Genomic DNA, 18,522 nt, shown 5'->3' with positions numbered 1-18,522 from the left:
TTATATCTTATTCCACCAAGATTCAGTGGTAGTAATAAAAACTTTATGCTAACCATCTCCCCTAAATTGATAGAAATTTAGCTTTAGTTTTAAAAAAAACTTTTCAAAACATGTATTATTTATGTCTACCTGTTTTTCTTCTTCTTCTTTTTTTCAGTAGCCCCATCAATGCTAAGAAAGTAAATACTACCACAAGCAGTGACTCATACATGGGCCTGTGGAGAAACTACCTGCTTCTTTGCTGCAGTGCGGCGACTTCCACGGCATCTTCAACATCTGCGGGTTCCGTGCGGTGCTCTCCTCCTGAGACGCTGGCGTCCACCCCTGATAGTGGCTACAGCATTGATTCTAAAGTAAGTTTTCCGCATCTGCCACTGAATCCAAATGGCAGCATAAAAATAATGTTTTAAAATTTCTTTTTCAGGACAATAAAATAACTTGGTTGAAAAGTGTATTAGTTACTTGGACTAATACTGAAAATAGTTCAAGAAATCCCATTACTATTTTTATGGATTCTTAGTTGGAATCAGTAATACATAAAGTTTTTCTTTTAGAATTTCCCTGGATTATGTAGGGGTACAAATAACTTGATAAGACTAGTGACATAGTCTTCATGATATGACACAAAATATTATCAGGTAGTTGGAGGAAATTGACAAAACTTAACACCTGGGTGTCTAACTTTAACACTGATGACTCTTTTAGAAGTAATTTTTTTACTCATTTTTACAGATCGAAAGAAATAGGCTAATGGAGTCAGCCTATTATATGACGATGAGTGTCTGTAAGGTATTAAGAGACCTGCAAATCCCACTTCCATTAACGAACTTGTAGTGAGCCATTGGATAAATCATTTAACTTTTTTAGATTATGTATACCACAAGTGAATTTTGAAACGACATTCATTCTAAAATGTCACCTATCCATTGTCCTTGACCAAATACTGTTGAAATGTCAAATTATTTAGTTGGATGTACTATCATTAGTGGCTGCTATAAATATAATATTTTTTTTCCAGATTATTGGCATCCCATCCCCTTCATCTTTGTTTAAGCACATAGTTCCAATGATGCGCTCTGAGAGCATGGAAATCACAGAATCCCTTGTTCTAGGTCTTGGCAGGACCAACCCAGGAGCTTTTAGGTAACTATCTTTGCATGTTTTCTCTATGCCCTAAAATAGCAAATGTGGCTACTTGGAGAGAAGGTGAGGTAGAGTACTTATTATCAGGATAGTTGCATATCAGTCCTGACTTTTACCAGCTAACTAGCCATTTAACATTTAACAGGTCATTTAATTTATCTGAGCCTTTATTTCCTCATTTTGATTGAGTAAATAACACTTACCATATTTTCTTCAAAGAATGATTATGGAAATCAAATATATATTATACATAAATACGTTCTAGAAATTATAAAATGCTGTGTAAATTTGTAATATTTTCCTACCTGATTTATTTACACAGTGACTCTGTTAGTTTATAATCTTGATCTGTTGCTTAAAACTGTAGTTTTTTTCCCCTTCTTGTTCAAGAGAATGACTATTCTTAAAAGAAATATTTATGTACATATTTTATATTATTCTTGGTGTTTTTGATAGTCATAAAGCAAATTCTTCATTTTTGCCTGAGTTTCTGCTTTGTTATTGCCTGATGGATCCTGACTTTATTCTTTTGAGGTTGTCCTCTATTGATATGGGGTGATGTTTGATGTTTTGTCTCCAAGATAACATGTACGACAAAGAATAGGTTAATAAATTGTAATATGTCTGTAGGTATGGGATAGCATTCATTATAAATGAAGTGTTAGAAGATAATTTTATGACAAGTAAACACACGATCGTGCTAATAGAAAAAATGAGATACAAAAAATGATCTCAATTTCTTAAAAAACAAATCCCCATAAATAGAAACAATTCTGAGGCAGATACTTTAAATGTCTGCAGCAGTTTCTGTAGATGATGAAATTGTGGATGGATTTTATTTTATTCCTATTTTTTTGTATTTTCCCAATTTTCTACAATTCTACAAATTACATTTGCAATTTAAAATCAGAATATAAGCAAAACAACAAAAAGATTATTTTCATGAAGTTCATACCCTTTGACCCATTAATCTCATTTGTAAGGATTAATCATACGGAGATAATCAGAAATGCAATCAAAGATTAATGTACAAAGATGTTCACTGGACAGTATTTATTTAAAAAGTTAGATAAAATTTAATGAAACAGTAATAACTGAAAATGGTTAGGAAAATTATCAATACTAGAGCATTATGAATTAATTAATGGCATGTGAAAGTGGTTATGCTAGTGTTAATTAAAGAAAAAGGGATACTATGTTATATATGTTAGAGTTTCAACTATGTAAAATATATGTGGGTTGAAAATGATTGAACAGATTGTATTTATCTCTACAAATTAGAATAAGTGGCCTATACCATTTTTTCTGTTTTCCACATGTTCTACAGAGTGCATGTTATTTCACAATCAAAACAAAACAAAACAGGGAATTCCCTGGGGGTCCAGTGGTTAGGACTCCACGCTTTCGCTGCTTAGGGCCTGGGTTTGATCCCGGATCGGGGAGCTAAGATCCCACAAGTTGCGTGGTGTGGCCAAAACCAAACCAAAACAAACAAACAAAAAACAATAAAAATTGAGTTTAAAACAGTAGGATTAGGGTTAACACTTGTTAGTTTACATCATTATATTAATATTTACATATTTCTACATGTCAGATTATATATTTAGCTATTATTTAAATGAATGTATATCATTTTTCTTCTAGGGAATTAATAGAGGAATTACATCCCATAATTAAAGAAGCACTTGAACGAAGGCCAGAGGTAAGCTGTGTAGTTTTCTAGCATTAAATATTTATTTGGCAAACACTTAAAATTGGCTTCTCTATTCTGTACAATATAACAAAAGTTAGAAGTTCAGAAGTAAATAAGTCTAGTGCAGTTTTCAACATTTTAAAAATGTGTAGAACTCTTTTTCCCCACCACAAGAGGTCTTACTCAGAAACTCATTCTGTAATACAGATATTTAATTGCTCTACCTGAAGTTAGGATGGTCAGAGTTTGGACTGGAGCCCTCTAACCTTCTCTGTAAACGACCAGGTAGTATTTCCATCTTTGCAGGCCATCCTGTCTCTGTTGCAGCTGCTCAGTTTTGCTGCCTAGACAACTAAACAAGTGCGTGTTGCTCTATAGTCCAATAAAGCTCTGTTTATAGTTACTGGCAGCAGTGGGTCAGATCTGGCCTGAGGGCTGTGTTTTGCCAAGCCCTGGTCTGGGTCCCCAGATCTACACATCAGGTTCAGAGCACCTTTCAGAAGCCACATGTCTTTTGGGACAGATGATATGTAATCCATAATTATAACAATTATTCTGCACTCAAATAAAGTCATAGATAAAGGGTTATATGAGCTACAGAGAAGAAAGCCTCTGATTCTGCCTGTGGTGTAAGAGAATGCTTTATAGGTGAACCATGACATTTGAGGTGCATTTTTGAAGCATATTCCCCAGTGGACAAGCAAGGGAAAGACATTCTAGGTAGAGGAACAGCATTTGCAAACTTTATTTAAAAATTTTGGACATTGCAAATTTTTCTTTGTAATTATGTTATGGGGAAAGTGATTGAATGTTAGGCTGGAAAGCAAAAAAGGAACTATCTTATGAAAGGCTCCTGGTTTCAGCTTTATCCAGTAGATCAGTGGCAGTGCCCCATATGGCAGTGGAATGTGAGAATTAGCCGGGAGAGCTTGCTAAAAATTATAGATTCCTGGGCCTATTCAATGAGAATCCCTGGAATAGAACTCAGAAATCTATTTTTTTAAGCACCTTAGATGAGTCTGATGTAGAACATTGAATGAGAGTCACTGCTATTAATGTTGGAGATCCTCTGAGGAATTTTAGCAGGAGAGGGAGATGGTGACAATAGCTACTTTTTATAGGGACCTTAAAACAGCATCTGTAATTCTTCACTCCTCCTTTGTAATTCAGCCCTGTGGAGTAGTGATAGTATCTCCATTTTGTAATTAATTTTTGTTTCAGAATGATCGTGTGGTTACAGTGCAAAAATGATTTATTAGAGCGAAGTGGAATTGGAAATAAAATTAAGTAGCAGTATTTGTACTTACAAATTTCAGGGCAAAAAGTCATCTTAGCAGGTGAATAGATATGCACAGTGATGTGCCTTGAATGTGTGATATATTTTGAGAGCATTAGACTCACAATCTTTCTATGGACACAAAATGAAAACAGGTCGACTAAAACTTTGCAAAAATCCTCAAAGACGGTTAAAAAACCATTTCATTCAATATGAATTGCAGCAAACTTCATAAGAGCTAAAAGAAACAGTAAATTTAATGAATTGGTTATCCACAAATTGGCCTGCTTTTGGAAGGCAGAAAACTGGATTGTGGACATGAAAGTGAATGACTGATTTTTAATTGCTCTGTATTATGAAAGTTATATCATAAATGACATAATGAGCTATAGAAGAAAGTGCTATAGGAGATTAATTATATCTTACCATTATATGAGTTTCTGTTAGAAGCAGAATCAAGTTGTTACAGCTATTACCCTAGGCATTAGTACTTTGGCCCTAGTAAGACAAACATATTAATTCATGCCATGATGATCAAAGAAATTTGTTTTTGTTTGTATTTTTGTGTGTCAGAATTAATTAAGTGAAAAACCATGGCATGAGCAAAATCTGTGGGGTTTCTCAGTCCCCTTTGTGATATTTTCCCTGCCCTTCTGTCATATTATTTGGGAGTATCTTAGGGATTCTTTACCATCCAAAGGGAACAGTTTACTAACTGTTTCAGTTCCTCTGAAGTTGTCAGATTAGCAAATCTGACCTAAAAGTAACTGTAAAGTGTAGAATTTTATTTTCTCCCCTCATAAGTGTTATTACTGCGTAAAATGTCATTTGACTTTATTTGGCTCGTTAATTTCAAACTATCCACACATCCCTTTTTGATGCAATAGCCACCAGAGTGCCCAAAATCTACCTTACACAAGCAAAATAATGAGCCCCCAAACTCTAAGACATTCACATTATTCTTTCCAAGTTACACCAGCAAGTTTTCTGTCAACTTCCTTGAAGGATTTTTTAATTAATATCTTTGTTATCTTTGGAATAGAACATGAAACGACGCAGGCGTCGAGATATTTTACGAGTACAACTGGTACGAATATTTGAACTGCTGGCAGATGCCGGTGTCATTAGTCACAGGTCAGTATTGGATTTTGATTTTTAAAACTTTTTTAAAACTAGGGACCGTAATATTTTTCTCTAAGGAAATACAGAAAAGCACCTTTGCAACAACAAAAAATCTGTACCACTATAAACATTATTTACCAAAGATGCATCTGGTACATTAACCCATGGCTAAAAAATGTATTGAAGATCTACCACTGGTACATACTGCTTCAGGCAAAAATTGGGTGTAATGTTCTTATGATTTTAATATTTTGGGGGATCTAGTAATCTAGGCAAGTGGACAGTAGCTTTTTTTTTTTTCTTTTGGTGTCTGATCTAACTATGTCTTACCTTGTTCTTAAGATCTGTTCTTCTGGAGTTGTAAAAATCATATATTTAAAGGCTAAACATTGTAAGGTTTGCAAATTTATTTCAATCAACCATTAATCTATTGTGCTGAGAAAAATTATGAAATCCAAAACCATAATTCTTGTTTCCACCCTTTACAAATAAAAAACATAAAACCTGAGCTTATTGTTGACACTAAGACCATCCCCTCAAGGAAAATTCCATCAGCTTTATGTTGAGAAATAACTATTTCCTTAGGAAGGTAATGGTGTTGCCTGACTATTGAAGGAGGGAAAAAAAATGAATCTGACCATTTCCAAGAAAGATAACTGAAAAAAGATCCTGAAGAAAAAAATAGTAATAATCAAACAAGTGTTTTATTTATTGTTACTTTACCATTTGTCCTGATCATTTTTTCTCAGTGTGCCTAACACCTTTCATATTTAGCATCGAATGCTTTTGACAAGTGCTTTCAAAATATAGCTTTAATCAAAGAGAATTTAAACCATTGATTTACTCTTATAGTAAATGAAAAGCAAATGAAAATAAAGAATAAAGAAACATCACTTTTTTTTTTTTTTGTCCTCCACAAAAATAAAACAGTGGAAGTTTAGCCAAAGTGAATTTGACACTTGCTGAGCTTGATGCGAAAAATTAACCTAATACACATCTGAATCCTTTTTTCCTTGATTGCTTTTAATGTAATGTTAGTAACACAGTTGCATGTTTTGTTTTTGGATTTATCTTTTTTTTTTCTCCCAAGAGAAATCAATATAAAGTTATCTATTATGGACTATTATGGACTTTTTATTTTCTTGCTTAAGGAAAAAAAGATGAATTCTGAATGGCAGGACGGCAGGGATCTTTAATTTGTTCACCCAATCGATCCTATGTGCCTGATTCATAGTAGGTACTCAGAGTTTATTCTGGGCCAGGTTACAGTCTACTAAATTGGTTTCCCAGCCACTAAGAAGTCATGACCCAGAGTTTAAAAAACATTCGTTTAAGGAATAAAGGAAAAAATTTCATAGTGAATACATTCAACATATTTTTATTGTTGCTCCTTTCTCTTATTTTCATGGCTGTAGGATATTTATAAAAATCTATTCGCAGCTATGAAAGGCATATTTAAAGTCATACATTTTAGAGGTATTTTTCAAATTTAACAAGGAGAAGTTAACCAAATTACTAAAATGCTCTGAAGTAGCTACTGGTCATGTGCTTAATAACTGATGGAATAAGACTGGAATCCAGGACTAGTGACTCTAACCAAACGATCCCCTTGCAGTCAGTAGGCTTCAGGCCCGGGACCTTGGCCTCAAAGAGAATCTTACTGTAGAGATTCTTGGGGCAACTCCCAAAGTCTAAATAGAAGATTTGAAAACCAGCTCTCTTACTTGAATTCTCTTAAATTTTTGTATACCTGGTAATACCTATGCCAGAATCTTGCTGAGAATAAGTACCTAATGGATATTTGATTGATTATGCTAAAGGCATAATATGAATATGCGGGGCAACTATGCGAACATACAGAATTAGTCTTTCCTCTCTCTACCTTCTAAACTGAACCTCCCTACCCCATGTGTCTCCTTATTTCTTTATTTTAAAAAGCAATATATTTTGATGGAGAGAAAATAACATTTAGCACTCACAATAGGTGATTGAAGTTGGATATGGAATTGAATAATGTAAATTACATTTGCAGTTCCTTGATTATGAAGCACCATGTATTTTTATATTTCAGTAAGCCCAAAATCTGGTTCATTCAATTTTTTTTTATAAGTTGCACAGTGCTACGACTATGCAAATTTTAATATATATTATTCTGATTTTGATTATTAGGAATTTATTTTGACTTAAATTATAATTTAAAATCACATTTTCTTTACCATGTATTTTCTTTAATATTTTCAGTGCAAGCGGTGGCCTTGATAGTGAAACACATTTCCTCAACAACACTTTATTGGAATATGTAGATTTAACTAGACAACTCCTGGAAGCAGAAAATGAAAAAGACTCTGACACACTGAAGGATATACGATGCCATTTTAGTGCCTTAGTGGCGAATATCATTCAGAATGTTCCAGGTACAATTTTTTAGCTCCTTAAACCGTTAATGAATATTAAGGGACCATCGTATTTTTTTCTCCCCCTGAGGTTTTGTAATCTATGTTGACAAGCAACTTGTGAACATATGAAAAATATGTCAGGGTAACACAGATAGCAAGAGTTTGTTTTACCTTTGAGTTAGTATCAATGACTAGAAATCAAAAGGCAACCCAACATAGGTTTTCAGCGACAGTCAAGACACTAACAAAAATTTGAAGAAATCAGTAGAATAAACTCTTTGGGCAAACTTGTTCCAGACACAGTGAGCGAAGAGCATAATGCTCCAAGTGGTATTTGAGAATAGAATTAACAAGATACCTTTGACTAATGGGAGAAGGGTATAGGCACAGAAGTAGAGTATAATAAGGATACAGTGTGACTCATGATTCCTTTAACAGATGTGTGCCTATTATTGAACACATACTACGTGCCAGGTACTGGTTGAGGCACCAGGAAGATTACTATGTGCAATTGCATTTTAAAAAGTCATAAATTCTTTACAAGTGTCAAAATGTGGTTATAGCCTTGGTTATAAAATGTAAATACAAATGTTTCTTTTTCTTTCTAGAAAAGAATTAAAGTTACTTTGTTACCTTAAAAAGTATATGCAAATAGTTGACTTTTAAAGTAAGACAATGGTTGTATTTTATAGGAGGGTCCTGTAAGCACTTCTTTAGATACATTAATTTCAAGTGCAGAAAACCTATTTTGAACTTTAGGGGCAAATGATGCTATATAGAGGAAAGGAGCATTTTTTTCCTCTAAATTTTCTGATCTGAAGTTCACTGATGTAAAGATGTAATTTAGTCCATTACTCAACACTTGTCTGCAACTTCCACATTGGTTCATTACGGTACTGTTGAGTTTCTTCAACAAGAACTGATGCAGAGAACTTGTAGAATAGATTTTTAAAGTGGAAAGAATCCTTGGAAATCATCTAAACCAGCAGCAAAGGGCAGCAGAATGGGTTTGGACTCCAGGCCTCACACTTTACTACAAGTAGATCAGCTCCCCTGTTGTCTGTTATGTATATCAAGATTCCATGTAATGATCCTTTTATAGCTGAAAAGAGCTTATATGGTCCAAAGCCCTCTCTTACCAATGAACCAAGATCCAGAGGTATGTTATGTTAATGTTTCGGCAAGGTTACCATGTAGCCAGCAACAGCCCAGGGAGAAGCAGGGTCCCGACTCTCAGCTCTGTGCCAGCCTTCAGGCAGCATTGTGACTGCCGTGAAATTCTGCTTGCCAAGATGCCGTATTTCATATAATGCTGCATCTCACATAACACTGCACTACATGATGACATACACTGCAACTTTGTTTCTGTTATTTGCATATATATAAATAATTTCTGTTACTCTGGAGGTTTGCGGTAGGTTAAAATGAAAGCTTTTGCTTTCTTTTTTTATAATATATATTCAATAATGAAGTTGACATGCGTATTAAGGAAAAAAGAAATGGAAATAATTTTTTCTACCTATTTTTTATTTACAGTACACCAGAGAAGAAGTATTTTTCCTCAACAGAGCCTTCGTCACAGTCTGTTTATGCTGTTCAGTCACTGGGCAGGTCCTTTTAGCATCATGTTTACGCCCTTGGACAGATACAGTGATAGAAATATGCAAATTAACAGACATCAGTACTGTGCACTAAAGGTATTTACCTAGAAATCTGATTTCTTTTTTCTTATGTTAAGAGTGGAGTTAAATTTTTTTGTCTCTCAGTGCCTGGTGTTATAAAAAGGATAGGGATTTCTTCAGAGTACCTGAGAGTATTAGAATATACATTTGCCTGCTGTATTCAAACATTTATACTGTAAGTTTATTTAAATGTATAAAATACAATGCAAAAAAGTTCCAGAATCTACCAAAATTGGAAGCCATTCTCTTAAAGAACTGAGGATTGCCTCAAGGAAATACCTATTTTTTTTTCCTACTTAAGTACTTTCTCTTGGTCTCTTTTTTTTTTTTTTTCTCTTCTCCTCCAATACTGTTCAAACTCCATGTCTTATCTGGTATCACGATATTTACATACTACTCATAGTAAATTTCTTCATTTCAAAAGTTACTATTTTGCTTTTCTTTATAAAGAAAAAAATTAATGATATTGTGGCTACATAAGCATGAGTAAAATATCCTGCCTCTTCTCATTAAGCAACCAACATTTAACCTCTTAAATGTTTTAAATGTAATTCTAATATTATTGTTTGAAGGCTATGTCTGCTGTACTATGTTGTGGCCCTGTTGCAGATAATGTAGGACTTTCATCAGATGGATATTTGTACAAATGGTTGGATAACATTTTGGACTCTCTGGACACAAAGGTACTTAATGACAGTTCCCTTAAAATTCTATAATAAATTGTCATTGCATTGTTTAGAGTTATTGTATGGCCCACTGAACATGTCTTTTTAACATAAGATAGGTTAGAATTACAGGCAAAAAAATATATTATGTAAAATTAAATAGGATACCATAAACTACGAGATTTGTAATTCTTAATTTCCCTTTTATATTATAGGATTAATACAGTAGTGTGTATATATATATATCACAATAGGGTTCTAAGTCAATAAAAGAATATTAATTGTGGAATACATTGAGCTCCATGGAAAAATACGTTGTTTGCTACGTTTAATTGAATTTTTTTGACCCCTCTCCAATTAATCATTCTTTCTTGACTTCCTTACTCTCATTCTGTACACACACAGACTTCACAATTTAAAATAGGACTTAACATTTTTCCCCCTCAGAATAATTTTTCTATTGGGTTATCAAAAACAAGAATAAAGCTTGATAAAAATAACTGGAGAGGTTAATAACTCACTTTCCTGAAAGCACTTAATCACTGTTCATATTCATCAACCACCTCCAGGGCTCTGCTGGAGAAGAGAATTGTACTTCTAAGAATCTTATATAAAAAGCAGGAGACCAAGCATAATTTTTCCACGTTGGTTTTTCTGCTGGCTGAATAAAATGAGAAAGAGTTGAACAAAAGGAGGCTTGAGTTTCGTGATTCAATACAGTGAATATATGCACTATATTATTTTAATTAAAATGTAGAGGAGTAGACAAATAATATATCCCTTTCTCTGTTCTGGGCAATTTTGTGACCTTTACTTAGGTTCATCAGTTGGGCTGTGAAGCAGTTACATTACTGCTGGAGCTGAACCCGGATCAGAGCAACCTGATGTACTGGGCGGTGGATCGCTGTTACACTGGTTCCAAGAGAGTGGCAGCTGGCTGCTTTAAAGCCATAGCTAATGTATTCCAGAACAGGTGCTCTAGATACTACTGTCTTTCATATTTTATTTAGCTTTTCTTAAAAGAGAAAACGTGTCCTTTTGAACTCAGAAATAATAATGAACCAGTATTTTCTTTCCTTAAGTGCTAACAAAATTTAACCAAATACAGATAATGATCCCCATGCATCTGTTGTACCTATTGCCTTAAAAACAAAAACAAAAACAAAAACAGCCCAGTCACCTCATAGGCTTAGCAGCTGCATGCCTGTAGCCTTCCCTTTATATCATGTTTATTAACTGGTGTGAAAGCCTCTAAACATTATTTTACCTAACATGTAACATTTGTCCCTAGGGATTGTCAGTGTGACACGGTGATGCTCCTCAATCTGATACTGTTTAAAGCCGCTGATTCCTCTCGAAGTATCTATGAAGTTGCTATGCAACTTTTACAGGTTTGTAAACAAATGTTAATTAAAATATAGTTTTGCTCAGGATTTAATGAAGCATAATAATCTATTCTTGCCTTGAAAGTATGCTAACAGTCAGCTTTATTTTTAATAGTGGGGTATGGTGTTAATTCCTGATTACCATTAGAAATAGAAGAGTAAAATAATATGGGTCATTTAAGTCTATAAATCATGCAAACTACTCAGAAGTGTCCTGTAGGGGGTTATGTATGATACCCCTCCCCTTCCCGCAGCCCCCCTTCCGCTCACCTGTGTGTGCCTGTGTGTGTGTGTGTGTGTGTGTGTGTGTGTGTGTGTGTGAGTACTTATAAAAACTGAGTGGTTAAGGCCTATGTGTGCATTTAACTATTTCTGTTCAGCAGATAAGAATAATGCGAGTCAAATTTTTTTTTGAGAATCAAGTGAAAAGTAATTAGCTCTTTTATGATAACCTTTTATAATATTTCTTTATTAGACTGAGGAAAATAACCTAGAAAGTTAACTTATCAAGTGTGGATATATGATTATATCCATTGATAATAGGGTGTGGTTCTTCACTCTGAACCAAGGGTTAAGAATGGGATTCAAGGAGATGCACATTTTTCCAAAGGGTTTGAAGTGGTATTGAGGCTGGTAGGGACCATCTTAGGAATTATACCCTAATGTCTTTAATAATTAAGAAGAAAGTTGAGTAGTGTAGCTCTTTATATAGTGTAATGTCAAAAGAATTTTTAGCTTACATTCCAGATTTAATCTGTTATTAAACAAGATAGGTTTGAAGAATTTTTTTTTCAAGTATACATGTTTTTATACAGTCATAGTTTTGAACTGGAAAAGTGGTAAATCTTCTTTAAGTAATTGTATATGAAGTTGCTGAAGTTATTTTCAAACTATGCCACTGGCATTCAACACAGGGGATGTAAAGCCTTGTAAAGAGTTACAGATCTTTTGCAAACATTTCTTGGAATTAGAAATTAGCACCTGAAAAACTTTACAACATATATAACTTTTAAACTGGAATATTTCTTGGGAGAAGATTTTATGTTTTTCATTATAGCTGAAATTTAGAGGACCCATAAAATCTTAAATTAATGGATTACATTCTTGTAGATCCTGGAACCGAAGATGTTTCGCTATGCTCACAAATTGGAGGTTCAGAGAACAGATGGAGTACTCAGCCAGCTGTCTCCTCTGCCGCATCTGTATTCTGTTTCATATTATCAGTTGTCCGAAGAATTAGCAAGGGCATATCCTGAGCTAACTCTCGCCATATTCTCAGGTATGATCATTGAACTGGTTAATAGTTTTTCTTTAGCAACCGTTTTGAAAAAAACTACTTTTAGGAAATGTAAATGTATGAAATTTGAGGTTGAATCAAAACAAAACATGTCTTTATATAAGAGAATTTTTTTTCTTTAGTATGAACTCTTAACACTGATCTACCATGATATTGAGGTTGCTTATTAAAAATCTCTGCAGGGATTCTAACTTTGGCCTCCATTCTCCACCTTAACCCCAGCTTTAAAAAAAAAAAAAAAGGTAGAAGGGGGCTTCACAGGCAATTTAAAAGTATCTCTTTAGTAGACATAGAACTTCCTGAATCTTCTGGTATGCAGTTTATCTTGTGTATTGGTCTGTCTTTAATAATAAAAATGGGCAGGGATAGAGATACAAGTTTCTTTCTACAAGTAAAAGCTCTAATCTTAGGGAAAGGTCCTGCACTGCCTTAAGCAAAACTATTGCTAGGAACCCACATTGCTTTCTGGCCCAGTTTCCTTGCCTTGTGGGCCAACAAATATTCTTGCCAGGAGTTTTGAAAACATCAGGGTTATGTGTCAGGCAAGATGTCCTGTATATCTGGGCCTCCCAGGATTTAGATTTAAGATAATTTGGGGGTTCATCCAGCTTAACCTCTGGCCAATGAGCACACTATTGCAGATGCCCCCATAGTGCTTTATCCTTTAACTGAAAAGCTTTAATTATAATATTTACAAAAGACACTCAGCTAGTTTTTCTGCTCTTCATCTGCAACAAGGTCTTGTTCTAATCCAAGTACTAGAAATGCACCAAAATTGGCATGCAGGGAATAACAAGGTTCTTAAGTGGATTCTTTCCTTCATTTGGGCTCAAGGCATAGAAGCCTTAGCCTTCTTTTCACATCTTTCCACAGTACCTATTTTAGTGGTGGAGATAGTTTGATTCCCATCCCTAACTGACCTGAGTGGGGAAAAAACAACTTCAGTTCTCCTAACATTCAATTTTTGAAGCAGCTCACGTGTTTGGTTTGCACTGATAAATGGCAGCAGTCAAGCCCCTTCCTTTTTCCCAGCTCCCACAGTCCTGACAGCCCTTTCAAGATGGACATGGTTGGTCATCAACGCAAAGTAGTAACCGCTGTCAACACTAATTTTGCTGCTGCTGGGCTTCTTCTGGAGGCTCCAGCACAGAAAACAGAGGAGTCCTCTGGGTCTCAGAGGTCATGAAATTGGTCAGGATGGCAGTGGGTGTTGCCATGGCCCCGGCTGCTGTATGCCCCCTGGCCAGGATCTCTTCATTCAGCTACTTTCAGAGCTCCAGGTCTAATATTTCATACTCATGGCAATAACATTGACCTATTAACAGAAGGGCTTCTTGTAAAAAGTTAGAATTGAGCATAAATATGTGCAGGGCACTGGGCTGAGCAGTTCACTGGTACTTTGTTGAATTTGCACGGTAACCCCATGATGCAGCTGCTTTTGTTACCTTCTTACAGAATAATCAGTTGAGCATCAGAGGTTGACAGGTTGGCCCTAGGTCAACCTGTAGGTATGTGGTAGAGCTGGGATTCGAACCCAGGTGTGTGTGATTCCAGAGCCAAGTTCCAAATCACTATGCTTCCGTATTTATTCCTTCTAATGAGTAAATAGGTATAAGACCTAGTGGGCAAAACGGGACTTGAGGAGAAAGAAGGTTTGTACTTAAAGTGATTTATGGAAATTAAATAGCATATAAAAACTCACAGGCTGGGCTTCCCTGGTGGCGCAGTGGTTGGGAGTCCGCCTGCCAGTGCAGGGGACACGGGTTCGAGCCCTGGTCCGGGAGGATCCCACATGCCACGGAGCAGCTGAGCCTGTGCGCCACAACTGCTGAGCCTGCGCTCTAGAGCCCGTGGGCCACAACTACTGAGCCTGCGTGCTGCAACTGCTGAAGCCCGCGTGCCTAGAGCCGGTGCTCCACAACAAGAGAAGCCACCGCAATGAGAGGCCTGTGCACCACAGCGAACAGTAGCCCCCGCTCAACGCAACTGGAGAAAGCCCGTGTGCAGCAACGAAGATCCAGTGCAGCTAAAAATAAAAATAAATAAATTTATTAAAAAAAAAACAAAAACTCACAGGCTTTGGAATCGACCTTGTATTTGAATCCTCTGCCACTTGATCATTGACCTTGGGCAAGTTAGTTGGACTGTCCGCCGCACAGGTTTGACATGAGCATTAAATGAGATGAATGTAAAAGTAATAAGCACATCATAGGCGTCTCCCCTAGATAAAACCGAAATATGTGAGATTTTTCATGGGTCACTTTAAATTAATCCATGTATAAAGATTGCCTTTTATCTTATAATTACATTTATTTATTTATTTGGTAAAAAGCATACATAGTAAAATTTACCATATTAATCATTTTAACTGTACAGTTCAGTAGTGTTAAATATATTTACATTGTTATGAAACAGATCTCCAGAAATTTTTCATCCTGCAGAACTGAAACTTTATACCTACTAAACAGTAACCACCCTTTTCCTGAACTTCCCCTAGCTCCTGGTAACCACCATTCTGCTTTCTATTGCTATGAATTTGACTCTTGTTAGATACCTCATATGAGTAGAATCACACAGCATTTGTGGCTTTATGACTAGCTTATTTTACTTAGCATCATGTCCTCAACATTCATCCATATTGTAGCAAATAACAGGATTCCTTTCCTTTTTAAAGCTGCAGAGTATTCTATTATATGTATATACCATATTTTGTTTATCCATTTATCTATCAATGGATATTTGGAGTGCTTCCACTTCTTGGCCATTGTAAATAGTGCTGCTATGAACGTGGTTGTGCAAATATCTCTTCAAGACCCTGCTTTCAATTCTTTTGGATACATACTCAGAAATGGAATTACTAGCTCATGTGATAGTTCTGTTTTTAATTTTTTGAGGAGCTCTTATACTGTTTTCATAGCAGTTGCACCATTTTACAATCTCACCAATAGTGTGCAAACATTTATTTTTCTCAACCGCCAGAGATATTTTATATAAAAGGTGAGTGTGTGATATATGTTAGCTGCTATCTTTTCTTTATGATGTCATCAATGTCAAATTCATTAAAAGGAGAAACAGTGCTCATAATTCTTAAATGTAATGAATAAAATCTGGCTTGCTGTTTTTTAAGAATTAAAAAGTTAAATTTAAAAATTAAATTTAAATTCATTACAAGTCAAAGGAAACCACAGTTACATCAGTCGTTCCCTCTTTGACTTGTTCTTAATTACAGAGATAAGCCAGAGAATTCAGACAGCTCACCCTGCTGGGAGGCAAGTGATGCTGCACTACCTGTTACCGTGGATGAACAACATCGAGTTGGTGGATTTAAAACCGTTGCCCACAGCAAGGCGGCATGATGAAGATGAAGATGATTCCTTGAAAGACCGAGAACTTATGGTGACTAGCAGGCGCTGGTTACGAGGAGAAGGCTGGGGATCCCCACAAGCCACTGCCATGGTTTTGAATAATCTGATGTACATGACAGCAAAGGTAACATGGTTTTTGTATTTGCAGTTGCTGGACAGAATTACCGAGTTAGGAGTAAACAGGTTAGAAATAGACAAAGAGATTAGATAATCCTGTGGTAACCAAACACGTATGTGTTATCAATAAGTTCCTTTCTTTAAAAAACTTCTCATTAGATATAAAATATCTTTTTTTTGGTGGGGGGGGGGAGCTAAAATCATATGTGCTTAATGATACTTGTGTTTAGATTTGTTGAAAGAAATGATTGTTCCTCTAAAGTGTGGAAAAGATTAAAGCTGTATGTAAAAGCATTATTTTCTAATATTTCATGACATGGCAAGTTTAATATTTAAAAGACAGCCGTTCCTAAAGTGTGTGCTGTGTTTCCTGCCTCTAGTATGGTGATGAACTGGCCTGGTCAGAGGTGGAGAATGTGTGGACCACACTCGCAGATGGCTGGCCAAAAAACCTGAAAATAATTTTGCACTTTTTGATCAGCATTTGTGGAGTGAATAGTGAACCAAGCCTCTTGCCTTACGTATGTGTTCAAGTTCCTTTACTTTTTATTTATTTTTTTAATATATATATTTACCCAGTGTCTTGTGATGTCAGAGTCTGGGCAAGCAATAGACCAGCAGAGGCAAAGCAGGGGCCAAGATGAGGAAAATCAGGAAATAGCACATGGATTTATCCATTGATTCATTTAACAGATATCATCTGGCTTTACTACAGGCTAGGTGTTCTTCTAGGTTCTGATGGATGCTACAGATTTTATTCTTTGAACCTACACCTAATTTATTTAATGAATAAATCAGTAAGTTAATAAAGTACAGTCATGGTAAGGGCTACAAAGGAAAATTGCAAAGTCCTGAGAGTGGATAACTTTGGAATCACCACTGCCTGGGAGGATTAGAGATGATGCTGGAGAGAAAGTGGTATGGAAGTGGAGAGATGTTAGTAGTTTCTCCTATCAGGAGCTGGCGTTGGGATATTGGAGCAGGATGGGAAGTGAGAGCTCAGTGCCTATGGAATCGTGCCCTAAGGCTTCTAGAAGCAAGGAAAAGCATGATAAGAGATATACAGTGAAGAATATAAGTCTTTGCCTTCTAGAGGGAAAGCAATACTTAAATCTGCTCAAGTTAAGAGAACAGCGTGAAACTATCAAACATGAAGGTTAAACTGAATATACACACATGCATGCAAACACACGTGTGTATATGTAGATATAGCTATCAGTGACATGGTAGCATCTCCTTAAAGTATGTCCACAGAAGACTAGCTCTGCAGAATGTTGCTCTGAAAGTTCTTACAGATCCTACTTTAAACGAACCAGTTAACTTGATTACTGAAAGCACTGTTCCGGAGGCATGTCACAAGATTAACCTTCAATGAGAAGCACTTAGATAAAGGTGGGTGTTTGGTACCAAACAACACCATCACACATTACCTCTTGACCGCACATCCTAATACTCTCCCTCAGGCCCCCTGCCCTTGAGCCACGCTGACCCCGCTTGCTGTCCTGCTTTCACACCAGGCATCCCATCCGGGGGCCTTGGTACTTACTTTCCTCTCTCTCCCAGACAGCCACGTTGCTCACTGCTGCACCTCCTTCAGACGTTTCCTCAAATGTCAATTCTCACTGATACTTTTGCTGGTCATCTTGTCTAAAACTGCAAATGCCCTGCCCCCCACACGTACGCTCTTCTTTTCCTTTCCCTGTTTCATTGATTTTCCTAGCATTTATCATCAAACTTGTTATATATTTTACCTCTTTGGCTCATAACTTTTGCCTCAATCAGTCCAGTGGATTGTCAGCTCCTTAAGAGCAGGAATTTTGGTCTGCTTAGTTCATTGCCTTCTTGCCAGAGCCTGGACCAGTGCCTGACACATAGAATCTTCCCCTTAATGGGATGAATGAATGAGTGAGTCGGGGCTGGCACTAGAAACAGGCATGAAGCTATAATTCTAAGAAGCCAAGATGAAGTTCAGGGCATAGTCAGTTGCCAGAAATTTTAAAAGAGCTGTTTTTAATAACAATAATAATAATTTCTTAATTGTCATTTCTTAAGCACTACTTAGAGGCCAGGCACGGTATAAGCACTTCATCTCCATTACTTAATTTCCGGAAGAAATCTGTGACCTTGCTAAGATTACTGCAGTTTTACAGATGAATAAAATAAGGTAGAAAGAAGAGTAATTTCCTCAAAGTCGCACAGCCATTTAGCTCTATCTTCGTGGAGCTGGAATTCCAACCCAGAGCTGTTGGTGAAAAGTCAGTGAAAGCTTCTTGGACAGGCAGTGAAGCTGGAGCGGGGATGGGGCTTGAAGACCTGACAGGATTAGAGTCAGGAGCGTCAACTCAGAGGTCCTGGGTCAGAGCAAAGGCACAGAGGAAGAA

General features: G+C 36.2%; 1 protein-coding gene across 3 annotated transcripts in view; it reads left to right on the top strand.

Moving 5' to 3' along the window:
* The window catches only part of FRYL (FRY like transcription coactivator), a 242,080-nt gene that overhangs the window by 164,740 nt on the left and 58,818 nt on the right, over window positions 1-18,522 (top strand). For all 3 annotated transcript variants that reach the window (XM_061192247.1, XM_061192245.1, XM_061192246.1), the window contains 12 exons: window positions 158-353; window positions 1,019-1,143; window positions 2,788-2,845; window positions 5,155-5,246; window positions 7,476-7,648; window positions 9,167-9,327; window positions 9,885-9,995; window positions 10,796-10,950; window positions 11,269-11,368; window positions 12,473-12,641; window positions 15,889-16,148; window positions 16,522-16,662. In XM_061192247.1, the coding sequence (XP_061048230.1) occupies window positions 158-353; window positions 1,019-1,143; window positions 2,788-2,845; window positions 5,155-5,246; window positions 7,476-7,648; window positions 9,167-9,327; window positions 9,885-9,995; window positions 10,796-10,950; window positions 11,269-11,368; window positions 12,473-12,641; window positions 15,889-16,148; window positions 16,522-16,662 (1,741 nt within the window). The remainder of the gene's footprint in view (window positions 1-157; window positions 354-1,018; window positions 1,144-2,787; window positions 2,846-5,154; window positions 5,247-7,475; window positions 7,649-9,166; window positions 9,328-9,884; window positions 9,996-10,795; window positions 10,951-11,268; window positions 11,369-12,472; window positions 12,642-15,888; window positions 16,149-16,521; window positions 16,663-18,522) is intronic.

The sequence above is a fragment of the Eubalaena glacialis genome, chromosome 5 (assembly GCF_028564815.1).
Source record: "Eubalaena glacialis isolate mEubGla1 chromosome 5, mEubGla1.1.hap2.+ XY, whole genome shotgun sequence".
Classification (NCBI taxonomy): Eukaryota; Metazoa; Chordata; class Mammalia; order Artiodactyla; family Balaenidae; genus Eubalaena; species Eubalaena glacialis.
The sequence above is the reverse complement of the archived record's forward strand: the minus strand, read 5'-3'. Positions and strand labels throughout refer to the sequence as shown.